The sequence below is a fragment of the Doryrhamphus excisus genome, chromosome 9 (genome assembly GCF_030265055.1).
Source record: "Doryrhamphus excisus isolate RoL2022-K1 chromosome 9, RoL_Dexc_1.0, whole genome shotgun sequence".
Taxonomy (NCBI): Eukaryota; Metazoa; Chordata; class Actinopteri; order Syngnathiformes; family Syngnathidae; genus Doryrhamphus; species Doryrhamphus excisus.
The window spans coordinates 16,329,973-16,353,771 of NC_080474.1; the positions used below are offsets into that span (position 1 = coordinate 16,329,973).

A 23,799-nucleotide genomic window follows, 5' to 3' on the forward strand; every position below is an offset into this window, starting at 1 on the left:
TCAAAGATATATTCATTTAATGTTTATATTGATGTCCCTTTCTAACAGTTTCCTCTTTATGTGTACATCCACCAGGTTGATGAGGCAGAAAGTTTTCTATCCAACTTGTCCATGGAGGTACAAAAACGTCTTCAAGATGCTGGACTGAAAGGACGCAGAGTAACCCTGAAGGTTATGGTCCGCAAGGAGGGCGCGCCACAAGAGTCAGCCAAATACGGCGGCCATGGCATATGCGACAACTTTGCCAAGTATGAGGGTGTTTCCTACACTTTTCCTCATGTATTCAACTATAGAGAGGACCAAGTTCTCTGATTGACCGGTCTACATTATCTAGTCATGTCAAAAATTAGGACAACTGGGTGTAAATGAGTTGTTTTTGTGGTGCAACCTGTGGTTTGTGGTCATAATGTTTTGTAAGACCATGCAATAATACACAGATATCCTCAAAGTTTCACAATGGTGCGCATTGGCACGAAATGACCAAGCTCCCACATGACTGACTTACAACTTGTGAAGTACTGTTTACGTCTAGTGCACGACAATAGTAAGCGCAACGTGCATTGTCCCCGCATGCCAGCCAACAGCAGACATCACCGCTATCTTCAATAATTCCTCTAATATGTTGAACTCCAGAGAATTCTCATTGCAGAAAAGAATGATACAAGTCTATATTTTCGCACAGCTGAAGAAAGATAATGTGCACAGAGAATGAAGGGGGAATTAACTCGAAGAAAGGAGGCTCGTACAGTGTGGGAGAGGGAATTACTAACTCGAGGACATAGCTGGGCATGATGATCACTTGTAAACAAAAATTTACAGGAAGATCCCAGATTCTCCTGACTGGCTCCAAGAGGTTTTGGTAAAGTTGAAGGTGACTTATAATGCTTTTTCCACTTTTCAGACCTATATATGTAGTTTTGAATGTTGTATTCTTATGTAAAATGATGCCAATCTTTCCGATAATTAGGTTTGCGCATTTGGAAGTGAGCCCAGAAAATGTTTGGGATGGCTCAAAACACTCTGTTTTGGACATGGAAAAAAACATTCCTTTGTGACGTCACAGAGGGGTGGACTTCCTTATATGGTTCATAAAATGGAATAATTAAGGATCTGTAGGAAGCCTGGTCCTAATTTTTAATGACTATTCATCTCCCATCCTTGTTTAGGACAGTGATGCTAGCACAGTGCACTGATAGTGGCCAGCTGATTGCTGCCACAGTCATCAAGATGTTCCACGCTATGAAGCTACCAGTCCAAGACCTGCGGGGTGTCGGCATCCAGGTGCAGCTTCTTGAGGGTCATCACTCTGTCCCCAACAACGCCAACGGCCTTCAAATGCGCTCCATCAAAGACATGTTGCTCGGCCAGGCGGCGACAAGCAGCAGCAGCAGAGGTCTCTACCTTTTGTGTTTCAGTTTTTTTTCAGATTTTATGCAAAATAAAAATATCAATATCTTTGTCACAGATTCTGATGACAACAACAGACAGGAAAAGATGCTGCCTGTCAGAGCTGCATCGCCCAAGCTCCAGTCTTTGTCCCCAGTCCCAGGAACAAGCAAAGACCATCAACCATGCAGACAAACACCAAAACATCCCAAAACGCGCCTTGACTTCAGCATTGAAATCCCCTCTCCATCACAGGTAGCGGATTCAAGTAACCTTGTCTGTATAACAAGTGTTTTCCCTCTTTACACCGTGTTTTAATGTGCAACCTAAGGTGGATCGTTCCGTATTGGATGCCCTACCCGCAGAGCTGAGGGCACAAGTGGAGCAGTCGTGGCAAATAAACCACCGGCGTTCACCCAGTCCACCGCCACCGAGTCTTCAGTCATGCCTGGTCCCTCCTCCTCCTTGTCCTCGTCCTGCTGCTCCTACTTGTGGACCTGCACTTAACAAACCGCCTGCTGGAGCGTTGGTGCTGCAGATTCCAAACCATCCTGACAGCCTCGGAATCGTTTTGGAGCTGCCCAATTATTCCCAGGTATGTACATATAATTCTTGATAGCGTCAATAGTAATAAAATGGTGAGGTATTTAAATAAATTTGACTGCATTTAAAGTATCGTCATCATCTGTGATGGCAGGTCGACCCAGAAGTGTTTGCCGCCCTTCCTAAAGAGCTCCAGGAGGAACTGAAGTCAGCCTACAACTGTTTTACAAATAACCAACCTCAGACAAAAATATGTAAGACTTGAGCAGGCACCTTGCATCCTTGCCACTTATCCACCATCACTCATTTTGTCTTTCTCCTTTCCCTTCAGTGGAGCAGAGGAATGCACTTTTACAGCTCAAGCAACCTGTCGGAGCTGGAGTCGGACGACTGAAGCGGCGCTACAAGAGGAAGAATGCAGTAAGCCCCGCCAAAAACAGGCCATCCCCTCAGAAGAAGTACCGCCTAACCAACAGCTCTGCCATAACTGCACCGCCTTTTACTAAACTGAAGGAACCAGTGAATGTCTTAAAGGTGGGTTCTCAATGTGAAAGGTTTTTTTGTGAAATTTGGAACATAACCTGATTGTTTTCCACAGACTGAGATTGGAGGTCCTTCCGCGTCGTCTTCAAAGGAAGACACCTCAGAGTCTTTGCCAAAGTCCATCCTTCGCCCTACTCCAGCGCTGGCCGGAGCCTCTGAGCTGTCAGATATTAAAACTCTCTTACATGAATGGGTGACCACTATAACAGGTAGGCACATATGATTTGTTTAAAATTCATTTTTGGGATTAAACTATTCAGATTAGTGAAAACAGTGTATTCAACTCTTGCATTAGACCCCATGGAGGAGGACATCTTGCAGGTGGTGAAATATTGCACTGACCTGATCGAGGACAAAGATCTGGAGATGCTGGATCTGATCATAAAATACATGAAAAGGTATGTTGCATCAAGTTCCTATGTTTCTTTGAGTTCTTTGACACCAAACATCTTGTGTCTGTAGACTCATGCAGCGGTCACTGGAGTCCGTGTGGAGCATGGCCTTTGACTTCATCGTGGACAATGTCCAAGTGGTTGTGCAACAAACTTACGGTAGCACCCTGAAGATAACATGAAGGATATACCTTACGCTTTTTTCACCTTTTTGTATTTCTTACTCTTTGGCTAACACGGAAAACTCAGCTTATTTCTTACACAGCATGAGTCAAACAAGAGCTACAAAAGCCATGTGTTTAATCAGTTTGTGTACCTGCAGAATTTTGTATATGCAGCCTTTTAAAGGAAGGCTGAATGGCAGAAATGTGCCTAAAAAAGTGATCATCCTCTTGTAATATTGTGCATGTTATTTTTTAATTATGTACATGTATTTTAATTTCCTCTCTATCCACTTTCTTTAATATGTCCCTTAAAGAGCTTTTTAAAAGTCTTTTAAAAAAACACACATCTTTTCCAAAAAAAAAGTGCCAAATCTTTTGTCATTTGTAAAGTATGTAAATAATGTTTTATAGGGTCTCTTATGTATGTAAAGGGTTACTGTTTACATGTAGCAAATGCTTAGTAACTGTCTGAAAAACTGTGGACCTTTTTCAGAATTTGTAAAGAAAGCACTTGAGGTTACTGATAAAAGATTGTCATTCTGCTTGGGAATCTGATCAGTAAGCAGCCTATGCATTTTCTGTGCTATAGAGTGAGACATCTTAAGGATAATGAAACGTTTAATTACATCTTTGGCTGTGGGGGGCATTTGTAAGAAGTGATATGAAAAAGAATTTCACTATGCACTAAACGTGCTTGGCCCAAAATTGTATCTCTATATGCAAACCAAATCAGTCGATTTTTTGGGGGAACTTTTTGACATGAATGTGTTTTCAGAAAAGTTGTTATTTCTCTTTTTCCCTCTTCTGTGTTTGTGAAGTTTTATCTTTATTCTGGCTTGTGCCTGAAGACCTGAAGCTGTGAACGTTTTTTAAAGCTTGTTAGTAATAAACTGCAACTGATATTTAATATTGCTGGTCTAAGTCACTCAAAAACACTGATAATGCTAAATTATGACCTTTTACGATGTGTCGTAAAATGAGGTAATTGGAAAAGCAGAGCTTGTCATACATCTTATATTGGCTTTCGTAACATCAATGTGCAGTTGTACCAAATATTGTGACCCCATTCAAAGTAACACACGTCATAATAAATACGTCCGTTACATTAAAGCCGCTAACGAATTAAACAAAAACATGTAATTGAGTCGATGTGACGTTTCCTGTCATAAAACCAACTTATTTACTATTCTATGACACTTCCGCGTTGGCTTTTCCGCCACGCTTTTGACAGTACTTCCGCTACACGTTCGTCTTCCTGTACCGTGACTATCAGGTAACCAGCGAACACGGGTGAATAATGTGTGTTTTAGTATGTAAAACGCGTATACAGTCAATTTTTGTATTTGTCCCACATATCTGAAAACGACTAGGTAAATTTCTGGCTTTGACTTGTCGCCCCCTGTTTCTCTTTACGTTAGGACCGCGCGAGGCTAATGCTAGCTTAAAAAGGCCACCATCAGCTGCTAACTCGGGTTGTGCATGTTTTCCCGCTTCTGATGAAACAATTCGACCTTTTTATGACTTTTTGTTTATCTAAGAAGTATAATTATTTACGGTGGAAGCGGAATACGTCAAACAATAGGTAGCCGGTATATTTGCTCTGCTATGGTACAGGCGTGTCCGTTAGGAAATTGGCATTGTCATTTACGTCAGTGCTGTCTTGGTTAAATTAAAATCAAAATACGTGCCATAGTGTTTACTCTACAGTCGTGTTTTACAGAAATATAAGAGCAGTAATGATGATTTAAAAAAAGATTGGATAATAGGTGGTAATAACACTATACTGTGTTACTACAGTAATACTATTATGCAAAGCTAACTAAATTTTGGCCTTTTAAAAACATTTAAAACGTTATCATTTTATGAAATTGAAAGTATCAAAACGGCCAACATATCCTTTAACTTTTCCATATGTGGCCTTTGGTGAAAAAGGTTTGGACACTCCTGTTCTGTAATCTGAACCTTAGGGATTACAGGTATTGTTTTGTGTGCTATGACTACTATTGTGTTTCAGCCAACACCTGCAGGTTGACACAGGGCAGTAAAAAATGGCCAACGACATGATTGAGAACATCACTAAGGTTCTGGTGCAGTCCGCCAAGCTGGTGGAGGATCAAGTGGATGCAGAGTTGACCAAACTCAATGAAATGGATGAAGATGATTTTGAGAGAATGAGGGAAAGACGATTAGATGCACTGAAGAAAGCCCAGAAACAGAAGCAGGTGGGTTGTGTGGGTTGTTTTTATGCATGTTTGATAACTACGCCAACTAATAACTGAAATTAGTAAGGCACCTCAGGTAAATATCTACTTTCAATCTTAGGAAAACATATCAGGTAGCACCAACTGAGGGCTGTAATTACATTTAGGATGATGATGACGTGTGGTGGAAGATGTCATTGCTGCCTGCAGAGCAGACATGGTATCGGTAAAGCTGAAGTTTATAAGTATTCTATAAGTAAAAAAACAGTGAAAGAAAAATGTCACTGATGAAAAATATCTGGTTACCTGAAGACCATTAACCACCACATCATTCAGTTTTCATATAATACACGTGGTTTCGTCTTGCAAATATACAGTGAGAATAATTTTTGTTGTTTTGTTTGTGTCTCAGGAGTGGTTATCTAAAGGTCATGGAGAGTATCGTGAAATTCCGAGTGAAAAGGAATTCTTCGGCGAGGTCAAAGAGAGCAAGAACGTCGTCTGCCATTTCTATAGAAACTCAACCTTCAGGTGACGACATGTTTTTATTTTCAAACCAGAGACATTCCAAATTGTATTGTTGTAAGTGCTCCGAATAACAACTGAATCAATATAGTTGCCGGGGGCGTTTTTTATACAAGCAAATAACCACCAGGGTCACCAAAGAGGTCACAAAACAGTGGCATTAAAAGCTCTGGTAGGACAGGATGGCAGTAGCTGCATTTTAGGTATTATTATTATTATTATTATCAGCATCCATCAACTTAAATCTACCACTGCAATGCGCTTTAAAACGTTTGTTGTGCTACTCGGTTGATGTGAAACTCGTTCATTGCTGCACTGTTATATACGATGAATTCATTACAGGTATTAATGCTACCCAAGCAGTTGGCTCCTTAGTTCTGTTTCTGCTGTTTTATGCAATATACTCGTTAATAAGTGATTATGTAGTCAAGGACTACAGCTATGTTTTCATTTCCACTTTCTCATACTCATTATTAAAGTTTAAAAAAAAATCGGAAATACCAGCCTCTGCAATTATAGTCTACTTTCAATTAACGGCCCGTCGCTCTACACTTTATGTAACTAAACACCCTGGCAATATATAGAGCATTTACCATGTGAAGCCAGTAGACATTAAAGAGATTTACTTTATCACTGTCAACATACACAGATGTAAGATCCTGGACAAACACTTGTCCCTCCTGGCAAAGAAACATGTGGAGACCAAATTCATCAAACTCAATGTGGAAAAGGCACCCTTCCTCACGGAGCGGCTGCGCATTAAAGTCATCCCCACCCTGGCGCTGCTCATTGACGGGAAATCAAAGGACTACGTGGTCGGATTCAGCGATCTGGGTAACACAGACGAGTTCAGCACAGAGATGCTGGAGTGGCGACTTGGCTGTGCCGATGTTATTAACTACAGGTACGTACACTCATTTGCCACCACAGTAAACTCCCCAGTTTCAGATTAGAATTTTATTTTTATGTTTTTATATGTAATCAGAAGTTTTTTTCCATTATATTTGAAAAAAAATCACTCTTGATTCTTGGTTGTATAAAGGGATTAAAAAAAAAAAAAAGTAAAAAATAATGTAAATTATATTCCTAAATTCATCTCATTATTGGCCCTTTTAGCTTTCTAACAATCATATCATTTTGTTCACACACACTGTCTGAGGGAATTGTAACTTTTTTGTTGTAGTGGTAACCTGATGGAGCCACCTACAGCCACACAGAAGTCCCACTCCAAGTTCACCAAGGTGGAGAAGAAAAGCATCCGAGGGCGAGGCTATGACACAGACTCTGATGATGATGACTGAGGAACATCTGAGAGAATGTATGGCTCCTCTCTCTGGGCTACCTCGTTTTTATAGTCACATAGTCAGCCCACAGTCTCCACGTTGGATGACCCATTTGTCTTTGGTGACAGGATGTTTGCTTGCTTTCATTGTTAGAGAGGAACATGACCATTATTGTTAGGTGGAAGACTGCTAAGCTCATTAATACTGAGCTGGTCTCTCTGCCATTCTTGTTCTGACAATTTGTGGCTTTGTTTGGTCAACAAGTTATTCCTCCTGACATCTTGTTTCAAAATATTTTTACTCATTTCCATGTAGCAAGTTTGACCAATTAGAGATTGAACTCATTAAACCATTTGTGTATAAAGTTGTGGCAGTTGTGTAATGCAATGAGCACCATTTTGTCAAAACTGTATAATTATTTCTTTAACAAAAAAATGACTGGTTGAATATAAGCTGAGGGTTGTAAACAAATCTGGTGTAGGACTCTTCATGGAATCTTAGACATTATACACTTGCCGTCAAATGTTTTAATTTGTAATGTTTAATGGCTCCACCAGTTGCAACTACATCTTTATATATTCATAATCTAAGACTCAATGGCCTTGGTGTCAACAGACTGAAGCAAGCGTCGAACAATCAGCTCTCCTTTGCTGTTGATGTAGGAGTCAGCCATGTCCTGCTCAGCGGGAAGTCCGTATGGAGTCCTCAGCGGCTCGATCCTGAAGAGAGACATGTTTGATGTCAGGGGTCTATACTGTAAAAGTAGCTCAATATACCCGGTGCCCATGATGCAACTCAAAACTCAAATTCCCCAAACAGAGTTAAACAATATTACAACGGTGGTTATCTTGCCTTCTCAAGTACGGGTCTCTGCTTTGTACTCAGTGCACGTTTTACTTCATATTCTATGTCTGGGCAAAAATGGACTGATCCCAGCTGCTGTTTTACACGAGTAGCAAGAAATTACTATGGAGCATTATGAGGAATTCAAAAAGATTATCACTGCTTAAAAGAACGTCACTACCAACAGACTGAGTCAGTGTGTATGCCTATATGAGGGTGTGGTCACAAGTGTCACCAAACTACGGTATCTAATGTCTCTACATAATTATAGGGCATCTAGTACAAAATACTATACCATACAAATAATGTCATGTCTTACCTGATAAGATGTTTGATGAACTTCAGCTGGCTGTTGACTGCAGGTGTGTTTTTGTGGATGACGGGTACGTTTGCCTACAAAATAAGACAACACTGCATGTCACACGGTATATATTTATATGAATGCTTTTGGTGCCTTCCGGAAGTTTAAAAAGTGTTAATGGAGGAACTGCCTCACCTTTTCAAGGCCAAATCTCTTGACCATGTCTTTCTCCCAGTATGGCCTTCTCACCACACTTTTAACTCTGGTCACTAAGTGCAGTTTGTGGGGCTGGTTAGGGTCACCGCCGTACTTTTCATGTTCTTGTGACCGCTCTGCAAAAATCTGTTGGCACAAAAATTGAGTTTAGAGATTCTTAAATTGGCATTGGCAAATTTTAAAATTGTCAAAACGTTTTTACCTCTTTCGGAATTCTTGCTTTGCTGAACTTGCTGCGTGCAGAAACAAACGTGAGGCAACGCGAAAGTGCAGCTGCTGTTAGTGTCTGTCCACAAAAACATTTACCCAATGTTAGCATGGTCGTCTGGTATCAAAAACGCTTTGAAAAGTTACTTGTATTGGAGTATTTTGTAAAACCTGGCATTTAATACAGCCCGACAATGTCCTTACCTTGAATGGTGACGACTTTAAACCGAGTGTTGACATGTTTTATTTAATTCTTAAGTACATCCATTCAATGGTGTTATCTGACCGACATGCAGGCCAAGGTTATGGCGTCAAAATCAGCGTAAATATGCCTGTAAACTACAGCCTCCTAATAGTATGTATAGTACAAAAAATAAATTACACACGTTGATATTATAAGATATTAAATAAAGAGAACAAATTAAGTCAAGCACCTACGAGGAAGACAATTTTATGGTAACCCGGAACCGGAAATATACTTGTCTACGAGTTCCTTTAGACATTCTAATACAAAATGGTTCAGCAAAAACAATATACATATTTTATTTACAATTGTATAATTAAAAACATTTACCATGTGGTTTAATGCAATCTAGTAATTAAAATTCAGTTTATATATAACTGAAATAAGGTAAATGCAGCCATGAATGTTCCAAGGGACACATTTCGCGATGTTTACAGCTACTTTCCTCACAGCTTTTATTAAAATTTTAAAACACTACAAGTACATAATATCGTTTTGGAGTATGTTTTGGTGGGTTTTCGTGCCACAGTTTAGCTAGCGTATAACGGCGGAACTGAATGCAACGATAAAGTTTCCCAGGGGATATATTTTGCCGGCGTCCCCCTGGCAAACCAGAAAGGGGACACGCAGTTATGTTTATGCTGGCGTTCCATTCATTTTATGTCACCTACTTTATGTAACTACGTAAATATTATTGTAAGAAAACATGACTCAAAATCATCTTTCAGGCATGGAGACGTCCGCCGTCTCTGTACTGAAGAGGGCGGTGGAGTTGGACCAGAGTGGCCGCTTCCTGGAGTCTCTTGTTTGCTACCAAGAGGGCGTCCAACTGCTCATAGACGTCTTGAAAGGTCTCCGCATGACCTCGGTTTTGTCCACATTAATTTATGTAAACACATGTTTTTTAATGATGTCGGTCTTGTCAGCAGCAGTGAACGATGAGTCAAAGAAAGGACACTACAGGGAGAAGATCAAGGGCTACATTGACAGGGCAGAGCAAATCAAAGCTCATGTGAACCAAATGAAAGAAGGTAACTATCATAAAATGTATGAACTAACTGTCAAATATGCCTGTCATTGATGTCTTGGTTTTCAGACGGGAAGTACCACGAGCAGATCAAGATAGCGGAGGATGCCACAGGTTACAGCTATGAAGCAGTTTTCAAGCCTTACATCAGCAACACACTCACAGAAGTGTGGGTGGAAGACCCATACATACGACACACTCACCAGGTCAGGTTGTGCTTTTGACAACGTCAACACAAAGCGCTCGTCCAAAACAACAATGTGTGTGTGTGTGTGTGTGTGTGTGCTGCAGCTGTACAACATCCTGCGGTTCTGCGAGATGTTACTCAAAGCATCCTGCAAGGTGAAAACCATCCATCTCCTTACATCATCAGATGAGGTAGGTATTTTTCTTTTGTCACAAAACATTAGTGTTAGGCGGTGAAAAAAAATGGCATATGTCAATCACAAGTTCTGTGGAGACATGGGAGTGAGGGGGGTTTGTTTCCCACACAGCAGAGACGGGGAAAGAACCATATTTGGTAACTTCAGTTGGTAATTAAATACAATGCAAGAAAAGTATTCAGTACATCCCAGCTTCATTCAGTTGAACTAGAAAAGATATGCAGTACTTCCTGCACTCTACAGGGGGCAACAGTGAGGCATACCCGTCTTTACATACTTCTCTCTGCATCTAGAGTACATGGTTCTATCAAACAGTTGGTCATCTAATGATTTCTTGAACTCTTTCTGGTGGTAGTTTTGATATAGTCGTAGAATTTTGGAGTTATTTCCCTGTTCTGCAGGGCGACGCTAGCCAACAGAGAAGCGCTCTCGGCGAGCTGAAGGACAGCCTCAATGCTCACGGCGTCACACTGGACCTGCAGTACTCCTCCACCATCCATGACAGGGAGATCAGGTACCCACACTTTATCATTGGTGTGTATTGTGAAGGAAAGTAGAGGTTTATGTTACAAAGTGGCATTGTTTTAGGACTGTCATTCAAGTGCAAAAATAAGTTAGCCTACATAAGGTGAAACTGTTTTAAAAACAGGAAATTCTGTACTCAAAATTAGTTCTGATGACATTCAAAAGCATTTAGAGGAGGACTACAGCGTATGCCAGGCAGGTGAATCCTGTCAGTATAGTCAGCTTGTTGCCGCTTTAGCCATATTGTACTGAGCAGCCAAGACAGAAAATCTTGTATTGCTTTCACCGCCACGTTCAGAATGAGTTCAATTTCCGGTTCTATGGTTTACACAGTCTGTGCTCCGTTCTGTGATGGCATCACATATTTTTCCCCAAATTTTGAGGTTCCACATTCCACAATTTGAAATGTTTCCAGGTTTGATAACGGGTGGATCATCAAAATCGGAAGAGGGCTGGATTACTTCAAGAGACCCAAAGTGAGTTTTCATACATTAATTTAATGTTTTTATTATTATTTTTTTTACATATTTACAATTTACACCTCTGACCAACTCACAGGGCCGATTCTCCATTGGATATTGTGACTACGACCTGAGGCAGTGCCACGAGACCACAGTAGACATTTTCCACACAAAACACACAAAAACCCTATGAGGAAGTTGTCCTCATTTTTTTTAAAACCCTATGAGAAAGACATTCTCATTTTTTAAATTTCATATTGATCTGTCTTAACACTTGTAATATATAACAATAATGTAATCTCCTATCAACATCTGTTGTGAGATATTTTTTCAAATGCTACTCTTGAGAGTTGGAAACTGGGTGTTGGTTAGTATTGTAATAAAAATATATTTTTAAATATTTTTTTAATGCATTAGAAGACCTAGGTTTGATTCTCCGCTTGGCATCTCTGTGTGGTGTTTGCATGCGTGGGTTTTCTGTCCGGGTTTCCTTCCACATTCCAAAAACATGCTAGGTTAATTAGCGACTCCAAATTGTCCATAGGTATGAATGTGAGTGTGAATGGTTGTTTGTCTATATGTGCCCTGTGATTGGCTGGCCACCAGTCCAGGGTGTACCCCGCCTCCCCGCCCTGCCTCTAATTGAAGTAGTAATCCACACAGCCTACACCGAGTTTCCTTAGTATAACATTAATAGTATTATTATGAGCATTATAACATTTTATTATTACATTTGTGTGTTAACTCTGTGGAGGTTGTTGAGAAATTGTTTGAATGAATTATAACCCGTGTGACTTCAACCTATGATCGGATTATCTATCGGCCTTAATCTCGATATGCACAGTTCTCATCTGCATGCCCACGAGGGAATATGATAATCCTTAAGAGAGGCACATAATTATCACAATGAATGTTTGTTTATAAACTGTTTATTTCAGTATGTGCATGGTGATATTAGAGCGAGCCTTACATGTTATCTTGAGGTGTAGATTACATCAAATTTATCCATGAATGCAGGAATAAAGCAAAGGGCTCAATGCACATGCTTCATGGGGTAGAACACACCAACATCTGGTCCTGTGGGGGGGATTTGCGTAATGACAAGCCTCATCGGGGAAGACAAATACAAATATACTGTTAAAAAAAAAAAAAAAAAGCTTCCCACTTCCGGCTTGCTCCCTCCTCCTTGTTGATTCCAACCTAGTGGCCTACATAGTGCTTCCCATCTCTGGTGTGCGTGATTCACTTGTGTGTTCCAGGGATCTATTAGGGGTAAGGCATTTTTAATAATCCTGTAATGGCAAATTATTACAATTAACCAACCCTGTGGCGACCAGGGATGTTTTTAGCCTTTATATGTAGTTTTATTTATAAATGTTTTTTCCTTTTATTCAGTACAGCTTCACATGTGTTTTGACAGTATGTATTCACACATTGGGGCTAAAATCACCAAAAACCTTAAATCTGAGAAGGGACATTTTTAATATTTTTGATATTTTTGATATTTGTGTAATGAATCTTAGAACTTAGAACACAAATACGGTGTAGAACATAATTCACAAACTTGTGCAAATTTAGCAAATTAAATAAATGTGGTAAAATATTTTTCATAATAACCTTCAAGCCTCAGGAAGTTACTCTTTAGTAACTATATACACAACAAATAATGTCTCCTATTCCAAAAAAAATGTGTTTGTCCGCTTCAACAAAGCTGAATATGGATCAGCCAGATGGAGCCGTGATGTGTGTCTTTGCATCAGTTGGCCACTTGGCGGCAGTGTTGTCTTATATTCCTCCATCTCCCACTGCAACCAAACGGCTGCTCATGCTGTAATTATTTGATGATGAGCTTTCAGGTTTCATTCCTGGCTTTACTTTCACTTTCAATGTGGGGGCTGTGGCGGTTATGGCTTGAATTGATTTTTTTTTCTTCCCCCCCTTGCATACACCCTCATTAGAATGCCACCCCGGGCAAATTGTCCATCGGGCCCCTAGCTAGAACCGCTACTGCGTTCTTGCCTCAAAATACAACATCATTGCCAGTGTTGATCATTAATCTGGTTTCAGCATTTCAAGACTCATATACAGTTTGAAGTCTGCCCTTTGATTTGAAAGGTAGTGTCTGTGTGGCTTCACATTGAATACATTGTATAATACACTAAAATGTATTATTACTAGCTCAAAATGTATTATAATTTTATATAGTGGCCAGGCCCACAGAGTACTAGGCACCTTATGAGAGACAGGAAGTTTATTCAGGGTTATTTTTCTCAATGTCCAGATCCCTTTAAATAATAATATCCAATAAAATAAAAAAACACAAACAATTGTTCATTATAATACAAATTCTAAGAAAATATGTGTGACCTGTCATGTTTTGCTGTTTCATTTGGCTTTTTTACCCCCAGAAAAAAGATGATGATAACCACAGAACCCAACAGAAAACATAAAGAAACGGGGTCTGTCTGATCCGTATCCGTTCGGTACACAAATTAATTTTACAGTGTCTGGGATAATAGCGACTAACTAGCAATGCCAATAAAAAACATAAGTACTTTGATTTGTTTAGTTGTATTGTTCGGTGGTTCAATGTTGTTGTTTTTTACACTTGAATGACTTGAATATTTCCTGTACCTTTCATTTTTTTATTGTTTGAATCATTTAACGTAGAATAAGTCAGTGTCCGATACTTGAACACTCATTCCTGTCCTCTTTCCAACTGGAGTTTTTTTTTTCTCTCTCCCTCCCGCTTCCCTCCTCCCTCCCTCGCTCTGTTACTCTCATTTCTGTGCCTAAAATCAGGTTAGTGTTTTATAAGAAGCTTAGCGCAGAGGGCCACAGTGTGCTACTAATGTAATAGGGTATCTCTCTCGCTCTCTCCGTCTCTTCTGTCCTCTTTTCTCTTATTGTGCATGTTGTCCTCGTCCCGCCATGGAATGACCTTCTCTCTCTCTCTCTCTCTCTCTCCTTCCACTCACCCCCTCCCTTCTGCCTCTCTCTGCAGATGTGGACGACAAGCCTGCAGGTTCAAACATTAGGACGGTGACAGGACAACTCGAGGGTGGGGGGGGGGACAAACACACCAAGAGGTGGTCTCAGGACGGATTGAGGTACTTTTTTTTTGTTCTTTTGCTGTTATTGTGTGACGTGTACCAAGTTTGTCGTTTCTTGTGTCTTATATGGCTCTCCTATATGATCCTCCTGTTTTTGTTTAAGGTTAAAACCGCCATACGTTCTGAGGAGGAATGAAATAGATAAGAAAAAGAGGATCAGATAAGAAACAACGGTATTATTATATTATTTAGTGCACTTTACACCGTATTTTTTGTCAGGGCCTTATGTGTTATGTGCATTGATATGAGAGGTGCAGTCTGGACTTTGCATCCATGAACTGGGACATCTTGTCTTTATCGTGCAGTAACCATATGAGCCGCACTTTGTTGACAACTGCAGGCAGGATGATGATGATGATGACGATGATGATGATGAGCCATTGTGATGGCTTAATGAGGATCATCTGTGTTTCAGCTGAACGCCAATATATTGTAATTATTACACAATTTTGCTACTTTTCTGCCTAGTAAACACCTAATACACTGGAACCTGTATTTAGGGCACAGTTGGCCTCTCATTTATTGGGACACAAAAACATTTTTTAAATCTTAATTGCCCATATGTATGAATGTGAGTGTGAACGGCTGTTTCTGTGTGCTCTGCGATTGGCTGATGGCCTCTCTTGGGTGTACCCAGCCGCTCGACCCTAGTGAGGACAAGTAGCATAATTCAGGGTAAAACTGTCCCCTATATTATGAAAAGGTGACCTTTCAATGACTCTCTAACACTAAATGGGTGGCCCTACAGCCTGTGCTGGGTTTTTGTGACCCTCATAGACATAATACTGTCTCAGACTCGGCCGTGGCTGGATGAGACCACCACTGCACGGAGGACAGTTTTGTTAAAAAAAAATATAATGATAAGAAGTGTCAGGTTTTTTAACAAATTCTAGCAATGATGCTTGAATTTTGACATTTTAAAAGTGTTGTAGTAAAAGTGTAGTAAAATCTGTACACAGTTTTTGTCGCTTTAAAGGGGACCTGTTATGCTAATTCTCGACCCTTTGCACAAGCTTTCTAGATCTTCCAGAATCTGCACTAAAAGTGTTGGTAGTAAAATCTATACACAGTGTCTGTCGCTTTAAGGGGACCTGTTATGCTCATTTTCGACCCTTTTGCACAAGCTTTCTAGATCTTCCAGAATCTGCACCTATTCAATCTGTATTTTCTTGGATTTCCAAAATGGTTTGTTTTAATTTACCCCCCCCCACACACACACACACATCCAGCCCCCAGACACACCTCCTCCGCTGTGATTGATCACACTCAGCTTGTACAGCCTGTATCCAAGCACGCCCATAGAAGGAAGTCGCTGGCTGGATGGAGCATGTGACTTCTCACAAGGCTCCATTGTGATGTCACAGTGAGCCAAAAAACATCCCAACCGTCATGAACTGAAGGAATACATTGATCACATTTAAATCTAACATGCCGATGACTGATGGATAGTTGGCACAGTTTTATTTTTAAGATGTGTAGCAAAGCCTGCTTTTTTTTTTTGTACAAAGCTGGGATCCGTTAAGTGGAAGCTTTTCTCTCATTCAAGAACGTCATTAAAAAGTCACTTTACTGGTTTAGTTTAGAGTCTGTTTACAACTTGGACAACTTTATGGGCCTTCAACTTAAGAGGTTCCACTGTATTTTTAATCAGAGAGCAGAATCCTTGCACTTGCTTTATTAACATAAGGACATGACTCGTCTTGCACAAGGGAAAGCCACATGGGATTTTGATTGACATTTGGATATAATGACTTTAACAACCAACGCGTCCTTTAGCTGGGTGGCAGACAAATTTGAGTGTTGTTTGTTTCTTAAAAATTGTGTGAGTGAGTATATAGTATATACAATGAGTATTGGATCAAATACAATGCAATGCAGAGTAATGATTGACAATAATAGGTATTAATCTATTATGTTGATGTTAATTCATCATGGTTGCACGGAGCTGGTTGCAGTATTCAGGTTATTTAGCTGTATAAAAAGTTACCGTTCTTGCAGTGGATCATATTATTGTACGCAGGTGATAAAATGGAGCACACCTTACCACTCTACAGTATAGGCTTGTCCTGATAAAACCAATAAACCTTTGACACTCAAGTCCATGTGTCACATCTCCAGGCTATCGCACGGCTTGTTTATGTTCAAACAACACGTGTGCCTGCTACAGAGCACGATGTGAGCGTGTCCTCTAATGCTCCTGGATGTTTTCTGTGCTTCCAGGGATGGAGACCTTTAGTGGAGATACGGAGGAGGGCACTGAGGACATCTCAGGTATGATCACATGACAATGCGAGTGGAAATGAAGACATAGTCTGATGTTAACTGTGTGCACTTGTGTCTGTTAGGAACCAGGAAGTCCAAAATAAAGTTCCTGAGGTCTCGTCTTTTTGGGAAATGTAAAAGACCAGATGAGGAATTTGACACCAAACACAGCCAATCAGCCAGTGACATCTACGCGGGAAAGGCGCTTGGATCAGACGAACATATAGCGTGAGTATGCATTGGTACACACAAAGCGCAGTTTGCTTTGCATTCATGCTGGGATTTTTGTCATTTTTGCCAAGGCTGCATGGTGAAGAACATGCCTTAGGTGGATTTGATTGGACCTCTTAAGTGATGTAACTCAAATATTCCAAACCAGTATTTCATCTCCTCGGTTGAATAGGTTATTTTTAGTTTGCTATATTTGCCAGTTTTTATATCACCAAAAAGCGTATATATGTTATGTTTAAAGCACTTAATATGTGATATAACTGCAATATTCCAAAAACAACAATCATTATAGTGCTATCATTTTAACACTGGTCTGTTTATTTGGTCCGTGTAGTACACATTTGAGGTCAAGTTAATCAAATTTTGTCAGATAATGGCGTTCACACTTCAAAACGACTCAAAAAAGCACAGAAAACATACTAGAGTGTGAAGACACCCTTAAAGGTGCTCCAGTTTAGTCAAGTTTGCCCTTTACTTTTTCTACCTTCACCTCTTTTTAACAGATGTCCCCAAGGGATGATGGGATCCCGGGCGCTGTCCCACGACAGCATCTTCTGGGCCGACCAGGTCCTGACAGATGAGGAGCCGATGAGAGTTTTATCGCAGGAGAACGTTCACAGCAAAATTAAAGCTTTGCAGGTAACATAAAATGTCAATTACCCATAATGACCCCAATGTGGTGTAATCCAATGTAATGTGTGCATGTTCATGGTGTGGCCCAAGTGGAGTAGTCCAGCCTACCGGGCATTTCCAAATTCTTTTTTAACCTTTAAATACGTATAATGCTTTAACATTGATTCTGAAGCTGGCAACATGAGAGTCAGAGAGTCGGAATAATCAAATCTGTTCTACACGACTTGTCCATACACAAGATGCACAAAGTAACCGACCTACAGCACCATGTGAGCATACAAGGGAATATCTATACACAATACCCATCATGCCAAAAAACACTCATATAGTGCCACCGCAAGTCATGCTGGGTAGCTTTTGGTAATTTCATCCCATTTTATCCTAGATTGACATACTCATGATATCCAATGATTTATTGTTCATAGTTGTTGCAGCCGGCGGTCGAGTGGTTGGCCCGCAGACCTCACAGCTAGGAGACCCGAGTTCAATTCCAGTTTGCATGTTCTGCCCGTGCATGCGTGGGTTTTCTCCGGGTACTCCGGTTTCCTCCCACATTCCAAAAACATGCTAGGTTAATTGGCGACTCCAAATTGTCCATAGGTATGAATGTGAGTGTGAATGGTTGTTTGTCTATATGTGCCCTGTGATTGGCTGGCCACCAGTCCAGGGTGTACCCAGCCTCTCGCCCGAAGACAGCTGGGATAGGCTCCAGCACCCCCCTGACATCTAACTTGACATCTAAGATGATGTTTTTCACAGATGAAGCTTCAGCAGCAGAAGATGCATCTGGGGCCTCCTCCCCTGATTCTGCCAGTCAGGCAACAAGATAATGTAGGAGGTCACTCGGAGGACAGCGTTTCTTCGCTTAAGCTTCCTGAGATCTCAGCAGCGGGGGACGTTCCGACCCATGGACTCCTCAGCAAGGTATTTTATGAATGGATGGATGGCCCCTGATTTATTCAGATTGGCCCATAGAAAATGATATAAGTCTAATTAATCCGTTCCAGAGTCAAACAGTCACCATAATGACAACTTTATTAATACTCAGGGGTGCTGCCAAGAATTCTGGGGGGGTGATGGAGCCTATCCCAGCTGTCTTTGCACGAGAGGCGGGGTACACCCTGGACTGGTGGCCAGCCAATCACAGAGCACATATGGACTAACAACCATTCACACTCACATTCATACCTATGGACAATTTGGAGTCGCCAATTAACCTAGCATGTTTTTGGAATGTGGGAGGAAACCAGAGTACCCGGAGAAAACCCACGCATGCACGGGGAGAACATGCAAACTCCACACAGAGATGGGATTGAACCCTGGTCTCCTAGCTGTGAGGTCTGCACGCTAACCACACGACCGCCGTGCCGCCCGTTATTGCTTATTTTTAAGTATTTTTAAGTTAACCACTACACCCTAGTACATGGTAATAACATTCAGTTTTTAATGAAGAAAATAATGAAAGCTAATTAGCAACCGTAAAGCAAGCGTAAAAGGAAGTTAACCACTGTCAATGGTAAAACATAAAAACAACAATTTTGAGACTCTGGAGTTTAACTTATTTTGTATGTTCCTCCTCTCACAAACGCATCTAAAGAAAAAGCAAAACACTGTATAGACTTAACTAATGCTCAAAGTGGTTATGCCACAGCATCTTAACGGGATTCAGGTCAGGACTTTCACAAGGTCACTCCAAAGTCGTCTTCCCTTGCTGGTGTGTTTTGGATCAATGTCCTTCTGCAGAACCCAAGTTGTTTCATCTTGAGGTTTTATATTATAATTTGTACTGTGATTTCCTAGGACATGTAGCATTATAACAATATTCGTATATTTCAATATACTTTACTCCTCAGGCTATATCCCAGCCGATCTCTTGCTCGCTCCCGCCCATCTTCAAACCTTCCGCCGCCAAATCCAGACCCACCACCCCATCACCGACGTTCACCCTCCCCACCTCGACCGACACCCCTTCTTGTGAGTCCCCGCTGGACTTTACCTCTTCAGTCCAGTATATCCCTTGCTTGGACACATCCGCGGCTCGACACCGGATGTCTGTCAAGCCCCGAAACCAGAGGGCCAGCACCAAGAGGAGGGTTTTGGATGTGAGTGAAGCCATTTGTAGAACGTTTACAAACAAATGTTTTTTTTCTTACGTGGACTTTGGTCTATTTTCAGCAGCCTGGTTGTAAGGCGGACAACCTAAACAACCATACTGTACCTGCAACAGATCTTGGACCCAAGGAGGAAGCATTGGAAAGACGACAGGATGTAACCAATGTTTCTATAACATCTCCAAAATCTTCCAAACTGGATCCCCTTTCAGAGGCAGCACCTACATCTTGTACTGTATCAGACCTAGCCTTACCTGGAAGACTATCCCCTGTATGCTCCCGGGTTCTTCAAGTGAAGCTTCAAAGACACGGAGTCGGAACATCAATCCAGAGACCACATTCCTCTTTGGAAATGAAGGGAACCACTGGGGATTCCGAGTTTCCTGTCAAGACCCACGACAACAGCTATATCCTAAGGAAGACTGAACCATCTGATTTAAAGAATGTCCCCACAAGCTGTGGCTCGGTGGTGTCCAAGTCCTCACCAGTTTGTCATCCGGATCATTGTGAAGCAGATAGCATAAGAGGGATAAAAAGACCCGGGTCTGGGTCTTTCCACTTCGCCATCACTTCTGCCAAAAGCCGCACTGAGGACAGACCACGATCGGGCAGTTTTGCGGGTGGAAGTAGACACAAGGTAGGAGCCGACGCTATAGCTCCTTCAAGCTTGGAGGAACAAAAAGTACCACAACCCAAAGAGAGACCCTTCACCATGGGAAGACTTCGACAAGAGCAGAAAAGCTCCGTTCTTCGATGGGAAAGGCAGAACAGCCTGAAAAATGTGGAATCTGAGACAGGCTCTAAAACCATCAGTCCATCAGAGGCGGTGGAGGCCAAGGAGGAAGTTCTGGAAGAAGAACGAAAGACAGTGTTTGGCTTTAAACTCCGCTCAACATCGAACTCCATGAGATTCTGGTCCGATGGCTCTTCCAGGTGTCATTCCAAACCATCGGAGGAGAAAAGCGAAGGACCGAAAAGACAAGAAAGCAGTGATAACACCGTCAACATAGGTAGAAATACCACCACAGGAGATTCTCCATTGACAGGTGAGTTTACAGTTGCCCGTTTGTAATACAATGGTTCACATCCACGGCATTTGAGGCACCCCCCTACATTTTGAGGATAAGCAGCATAGAAAATGGATGGATGGAAAATATTGATACTTCAGACATAAGATTTTATCCTTTTTTTTCTGATGCTGTATATTGGTTTGGCTAATGTAAATCCTCATACTACCTCTATACGTCAGGGTTTAAAGTAAATCAATAAATTACTAGGATGACTTGATTTGAAATATTCATTAATTCATTCATTTTCTACCACTTTTCCTCACGAGGGTCGCGGGGGGTGCTGGAGCCTATCCCAGCTGTCTTCGGGCGAGACTGGTCGCCAGCCAATCACAGGGCACATATAGACAAACAACCATTCACACTCACATTCATACCTATGGACAATTTGGAGTCGCCAATTAACCTAGCATGTTTTTGAAATGTGGGAGGAAACCGGAGTACCCGGAGAAAACCCACGCATGCACGGGGAGAACATGCAAACTCCACACATAGATGGCCGAGGGTGGAATTGAACCCTGGTCTCCTAGCTGTGAGGTCTGCGCGCTAACCACTAGACCAACATGCCTTTCTAAAATGTACCAGACACATTGCATGTATTCTCACAAAGTATCGGTATCTCCAATACCAGCCTGAAGTGTACCCACTATCGGATTGGAAATGAAATAAGTGGGATCGCACATCACATGCATTTGCGCATCAACGTCACTTTCCGGACGCTGTGCCTTCACATGAACATGTTGCAATTTTGGGGGGTAATGTACAAAAAAATCCAAATTGGGCATCAAACCCTGCAAAGTCAACGTAGTCTATGTGAAAGACTGAAACAATGCTTCTATGTTCTATCCACAGATCCAGCCCTTACAAGCAATGCTCCCGCCTTGCCAACAGAAACCCAAACCACCTCCTCAAACCTATCTCTGGAGCCTCAGTCTGCACCACAGAGTACTTCACCCGAAGTGTCCTGGGTGAGTCTGGCAATGGAAAAGACCAGAAGTCTCCAGCAACTTTTTTCAAGAAGGTTTCCCAAGGACTTTTCAGGGGGGCAATCCACCACATGTCCACAAACATCAACACAACTGCCAAATCCTGGTGAAGTTGTAAATGGGAAACAAGTCAAGTCTCACATTGTAGGTCTGCAGGAAAGTGTGAAGCCTGTACAGGTTGAGAGTACTACAGGAGCCACTGAGCAAAGTAAGACAACAATCAAGAGTTGGACAGAACCAGAAGTACCGCAAGCACAGTGTTTCCCACATGTTGTCTCCCATCAATCTGTGCTGACAAATCAATATGCGAGCCAATCCCCCTCGCATGCTTCTCCCCAATCAGAAATCCCATCTTCATGTGGACCAGTCACTCCATCCCTTGTACAGTCAGGCCCATCATCTAGGAGCTACCGAGGTCTCCAGCCAATCCCAACTTTGCCCAAATCTACAACATCAGCCCAAACGGGTGCTGTCACATCACCTGCAGTAGATGAAGAGCAAAGGGAATTCCTGGAAAAAGAGAGCCCATCACTATTAGGGAAGAGGGGAGGATGGGCTGGATCCGTCAGTGAGAAGGCTGCCTTTCTGGAGAGACGTGCAGAGTGGACTGCTGGAGCCAAGGGGGTTTGTATTTGTTTACTACCGTCATCCCTCTTTCTTTTCACCAGAAACAGCAACATCTTTTTAATATCCTCTTAGGCGGATCCTCTTAGGAAACCACAAATGGAAGCCTCAAAGACATCAGGTGAACCCCTCGCAGAGACAAAAACCCAAGGGAACGAAGGGTTTAAACATGCAGGTGCATTGCATTCCAAATGTGATTTGCAGCAAAGTCACGTCGTTTTGTCTTTCAGACACCCAGAGCCCCACCAGCGTTCCTCTGGAGGAGAAGTGGATGCGGAAAAACCTAGCGTCCTCCTTGTCGCCTTCTTCGTCACCTATACTTCCACCTACAATGAGGTCCACGCCTGACGGTGATCAGCCTTCCTGGATGGAACTGGCCAAGAGGAAGTCCATGGCATGGAGTGACAAGACAATGGACTGAAAGGATTAACATAGTTTCTCACAAACGTAAACACGCCCCTCACATTTTAGCAACTCATTTTTTTGTTACGGGACAATACTATAGATAGTAAATATAGATATACTTTATAGTAGTCAGGGTACTAAGTATAGATTTACGGGCCTCTGAACATAAGTGAAATTCAGGTGGCAGCACTCATGCAGCCCAAGACCATGACCGTACCCACCACTGTGGGCAAGACACCATTATCTTGATACTCACTTGTGCTGCAAGCTATTCAGACAATAATGGCTACATGTTAACTCGTGTTCAGTGGATAGTACCTCTATACAGGTACACAAGCTGTACACTGACTACTCTTAAAATATATCCCAAGTTGACTTCCTAAAAAAAATCCTTGCTGAAATGTGAGGGAATATATTATTACGTGACTGTAAAAAGTTATTGATTTATTTGCGGTATGTCTGTTTGGTGAAACAACACCTTGGAACATACAGGGTTCAAACTTTCAACACATTTTTAAGGCTGTTCAAAAGGCTTGGATATTGAACTGTAATATACTGTACATTTGCCATGTTAATTATTACAATGTGAATTTAAAAAATCCATTCCACCACTTTAAGATAAATGTTTCTGGATGTAATTTCACTTTCATAATATTAACAAAATTATTAATTATTATTATATAATAAAACAAATATTTAATGTGTGTGTTGCTGGCTTTCAGGTGAGGTGAGGTGAGGTGAGGTGAGGTGAAGAGGCAAAGATCAGTGAGTGGCTTAGTGAGGAAAATGGCTCTCATAACATACAGGTAAACATACCATTAGGATGCATACGTACAAGTGTGGAATCAACTGTTCAGTACACTTCTAGAAGTAATTCATGCCAAAACAGGCTTAAAAAGTAAAAAAAAGTAACACTAATGATTATAACTTGCAAACAATAAAATGAATTTAAAATATATATGTTGGAATCAACTTTTCAGTACACTTCTAGAAGTAATTTGTGCCAAAACAGGCTTAAAAAGTAAAAAAAGTAACACTAATGATTATAACTGGCCAACAATAAAATTGAATTTAAAATATATATGTTAGGGTTTTCATTGAGTAGATTATTATAGTGGAATTA

At 41.3% G+C, this 23,799-nt stretch overlaps 5 protein-coding genes across 9 annotated transcripts in view; 4 read left to right on the forward strand and 1 right to left on the reverse strand.

The window, feature by feature from the left end:
• rev1 (REV1 DNA directed polymerase) overlaps window positions 1-4,021 on the forward strand; it is a 10,187-nt gene extending 6,166 nt beyond the window's left edge. For both annotated transcript variants that reach the window (XM_058081105.1, XM_058081106.1), the window contains 9 exons: window positions 76-248; window positions 1,167-1,393; window positions 1,466-1,641; window positions 1,718-1,981; window positions 2,084-2,183; window positions 2,261-2,463; window positions 2,528-2,681; window positions 2,768-2,870; window positions 2,935-4,021. In XM_058081105.1, the coding sequence (XP_057937088.1) occupies window positions 76-248; window positions 1,167-1,393; window positions 1,466-1,641; window positions 1,718-1,981; window positions 2,084-2,183; window positions 2,261-2,463; window positions 2,528-2,681; window positions 2,768-2,870; window positions 2,935-3,046 (1,512 nt within the window). In that variant the 3' untranslated portion in view covers window positions 3,047-4,021. The remainder of the gene's footprint in view (window positions 1-75; window positions 249-1,166; window positions 1,394-1,465; window positions 1,642-1,717; window positions 1,982-2,083; window positions 2,184-2,260; window positions 2,464-2,527; window positions 2,682-2,767; window positions 2,871-2,934) is intronic.
• Window positions 4,022-4,145: 124 nt separating this feature from the next.
• txndc9 (thioredoxin domain containing 9) lies at window positions 4,146-7,401 on the forward strand. 3 transcript variants are annotated; one of them, XM_058081117.1, is made up of 5 exons: window positions 4,146-4,301; window positions 5,043-5,250; window positions 5,642-5,760; window positions 6,404-6,658; window positions 6,938-7,401. In XM_058081117.1, the coding sequence occupies exons 2-5, from the start codon at window positions 5,077-5,079 to the stop codon at window positions 7,053-7,055; spliced, it is 666 nt and encodes a 221-aa protein (XP_057937100.1). In that variant the 5' UTR covers window positions 4,146-4,301; window positions 5,043-5,076; the 3' UTR covers window positions 7,056-7,401. The 3 variants fall into 3 exon arrangements, with proteins under 3 accessions (XP_057937100.1, XP_057937101.1, XP_057937102.1); XM_058081118.1 differs by lacking the exon at window positions 4,146-4,301 and adding an exon at window positions 4,302-4,398; XM_058081119.1 differs by lacking the exon at window positions 4,146-4,301 and adding an exon at window positions 4,457-4,610.
• On the reverse strand, window positions 6,361-9,082 carry mrpl30 (mitochondrial ribosomal protein L30). Its single transcript, XM_058081121.1, has 5 exons — window positions 8,809-9,082; window positions 8,600-8,683; window positions 8,377-8,523; window positions 8,200-8,273; window positions 6,361-7,756 (listed from the first exon to the last, which is right to left on the reverse strand). The coding sequence occupies exons 1-5, from the start codon at window positions 8,842-8,844 to the stop codon at window positions 7,624-7,626; spliced, it is 474 nt and encodes a 157-aa protein (XP_057937104.1). The 5' UTR covers window positions 8,845-9,082; the 3' UTR covers window positions 6,361-7,623.
• Window positions 9,083-9,406: 324 nt separating this feature from the next.
• On the forward strand, window positions 9,407-14,239 carry mitd1 (MIT, microtubule interacting and transport, domain containing 1). The gene is made up of 7 exons (XM_058081116.1): window positions 9,407-9,699; window positions 9,778-9,879; window positions 9,945-10,081; window positions 10,167-10,253; window positions 10,660-10,772; window positions 11,199-11,259; window positions 11,342-14,239. Exons 1-7 carry the CDS (start codon window positions 9,555-9,557, stop codon window positions 11,435-11,437), a joined length of 741 nt encoding a protein of 246 aa, XP_057937099.1. The 5' UTR covers window positions 9,407-9,554; the 3' UTR covers window positions 11,438-14,239.
• An 11-nt stretch (window positions 14,240-14,250) lies between these two features.
• Window positions 14,251-23,779, forward strand: cracdla (cracd like a). Of its 2 annotated transcripts, none has more exons than XM_058081111.1 (10): window positions 14,251-14,354; window positions 16,578-16,628; window positions 16,703-16,847; window positions 17,354-17,489; window positions 18,243-18,407; window positions 19,337-19,585; window positions 19,662-20,640; window positions 21,514-22,271; window positions 22,347-22,392; window positions 22,502-23,779. In XM_058081111.1, exons 2-10 carry the CDS (start codon window positions 16,580-16,582, stop codon window positions 22,690-22,692), a joined length of 2,718 nt encoding a protein of 905 aa, XP_057937094.1. In that variant the 5' UTR covers window positions 14,251-14,354; window positions 16,578-16,579; the 3' UTR covers window positions 22,693-23,779. The 2 variants fall into 2 exon arrangements, with proteins under 2 accessions (XP_057937094.1, XP_057937093.1); XM_058081110.1 differs by having other exon boundaries at window positions 19,659-20,640; window positions 22,502-23,774.
• Window positions 23,780-23,799: the final 20 nt, after the last annotated feature.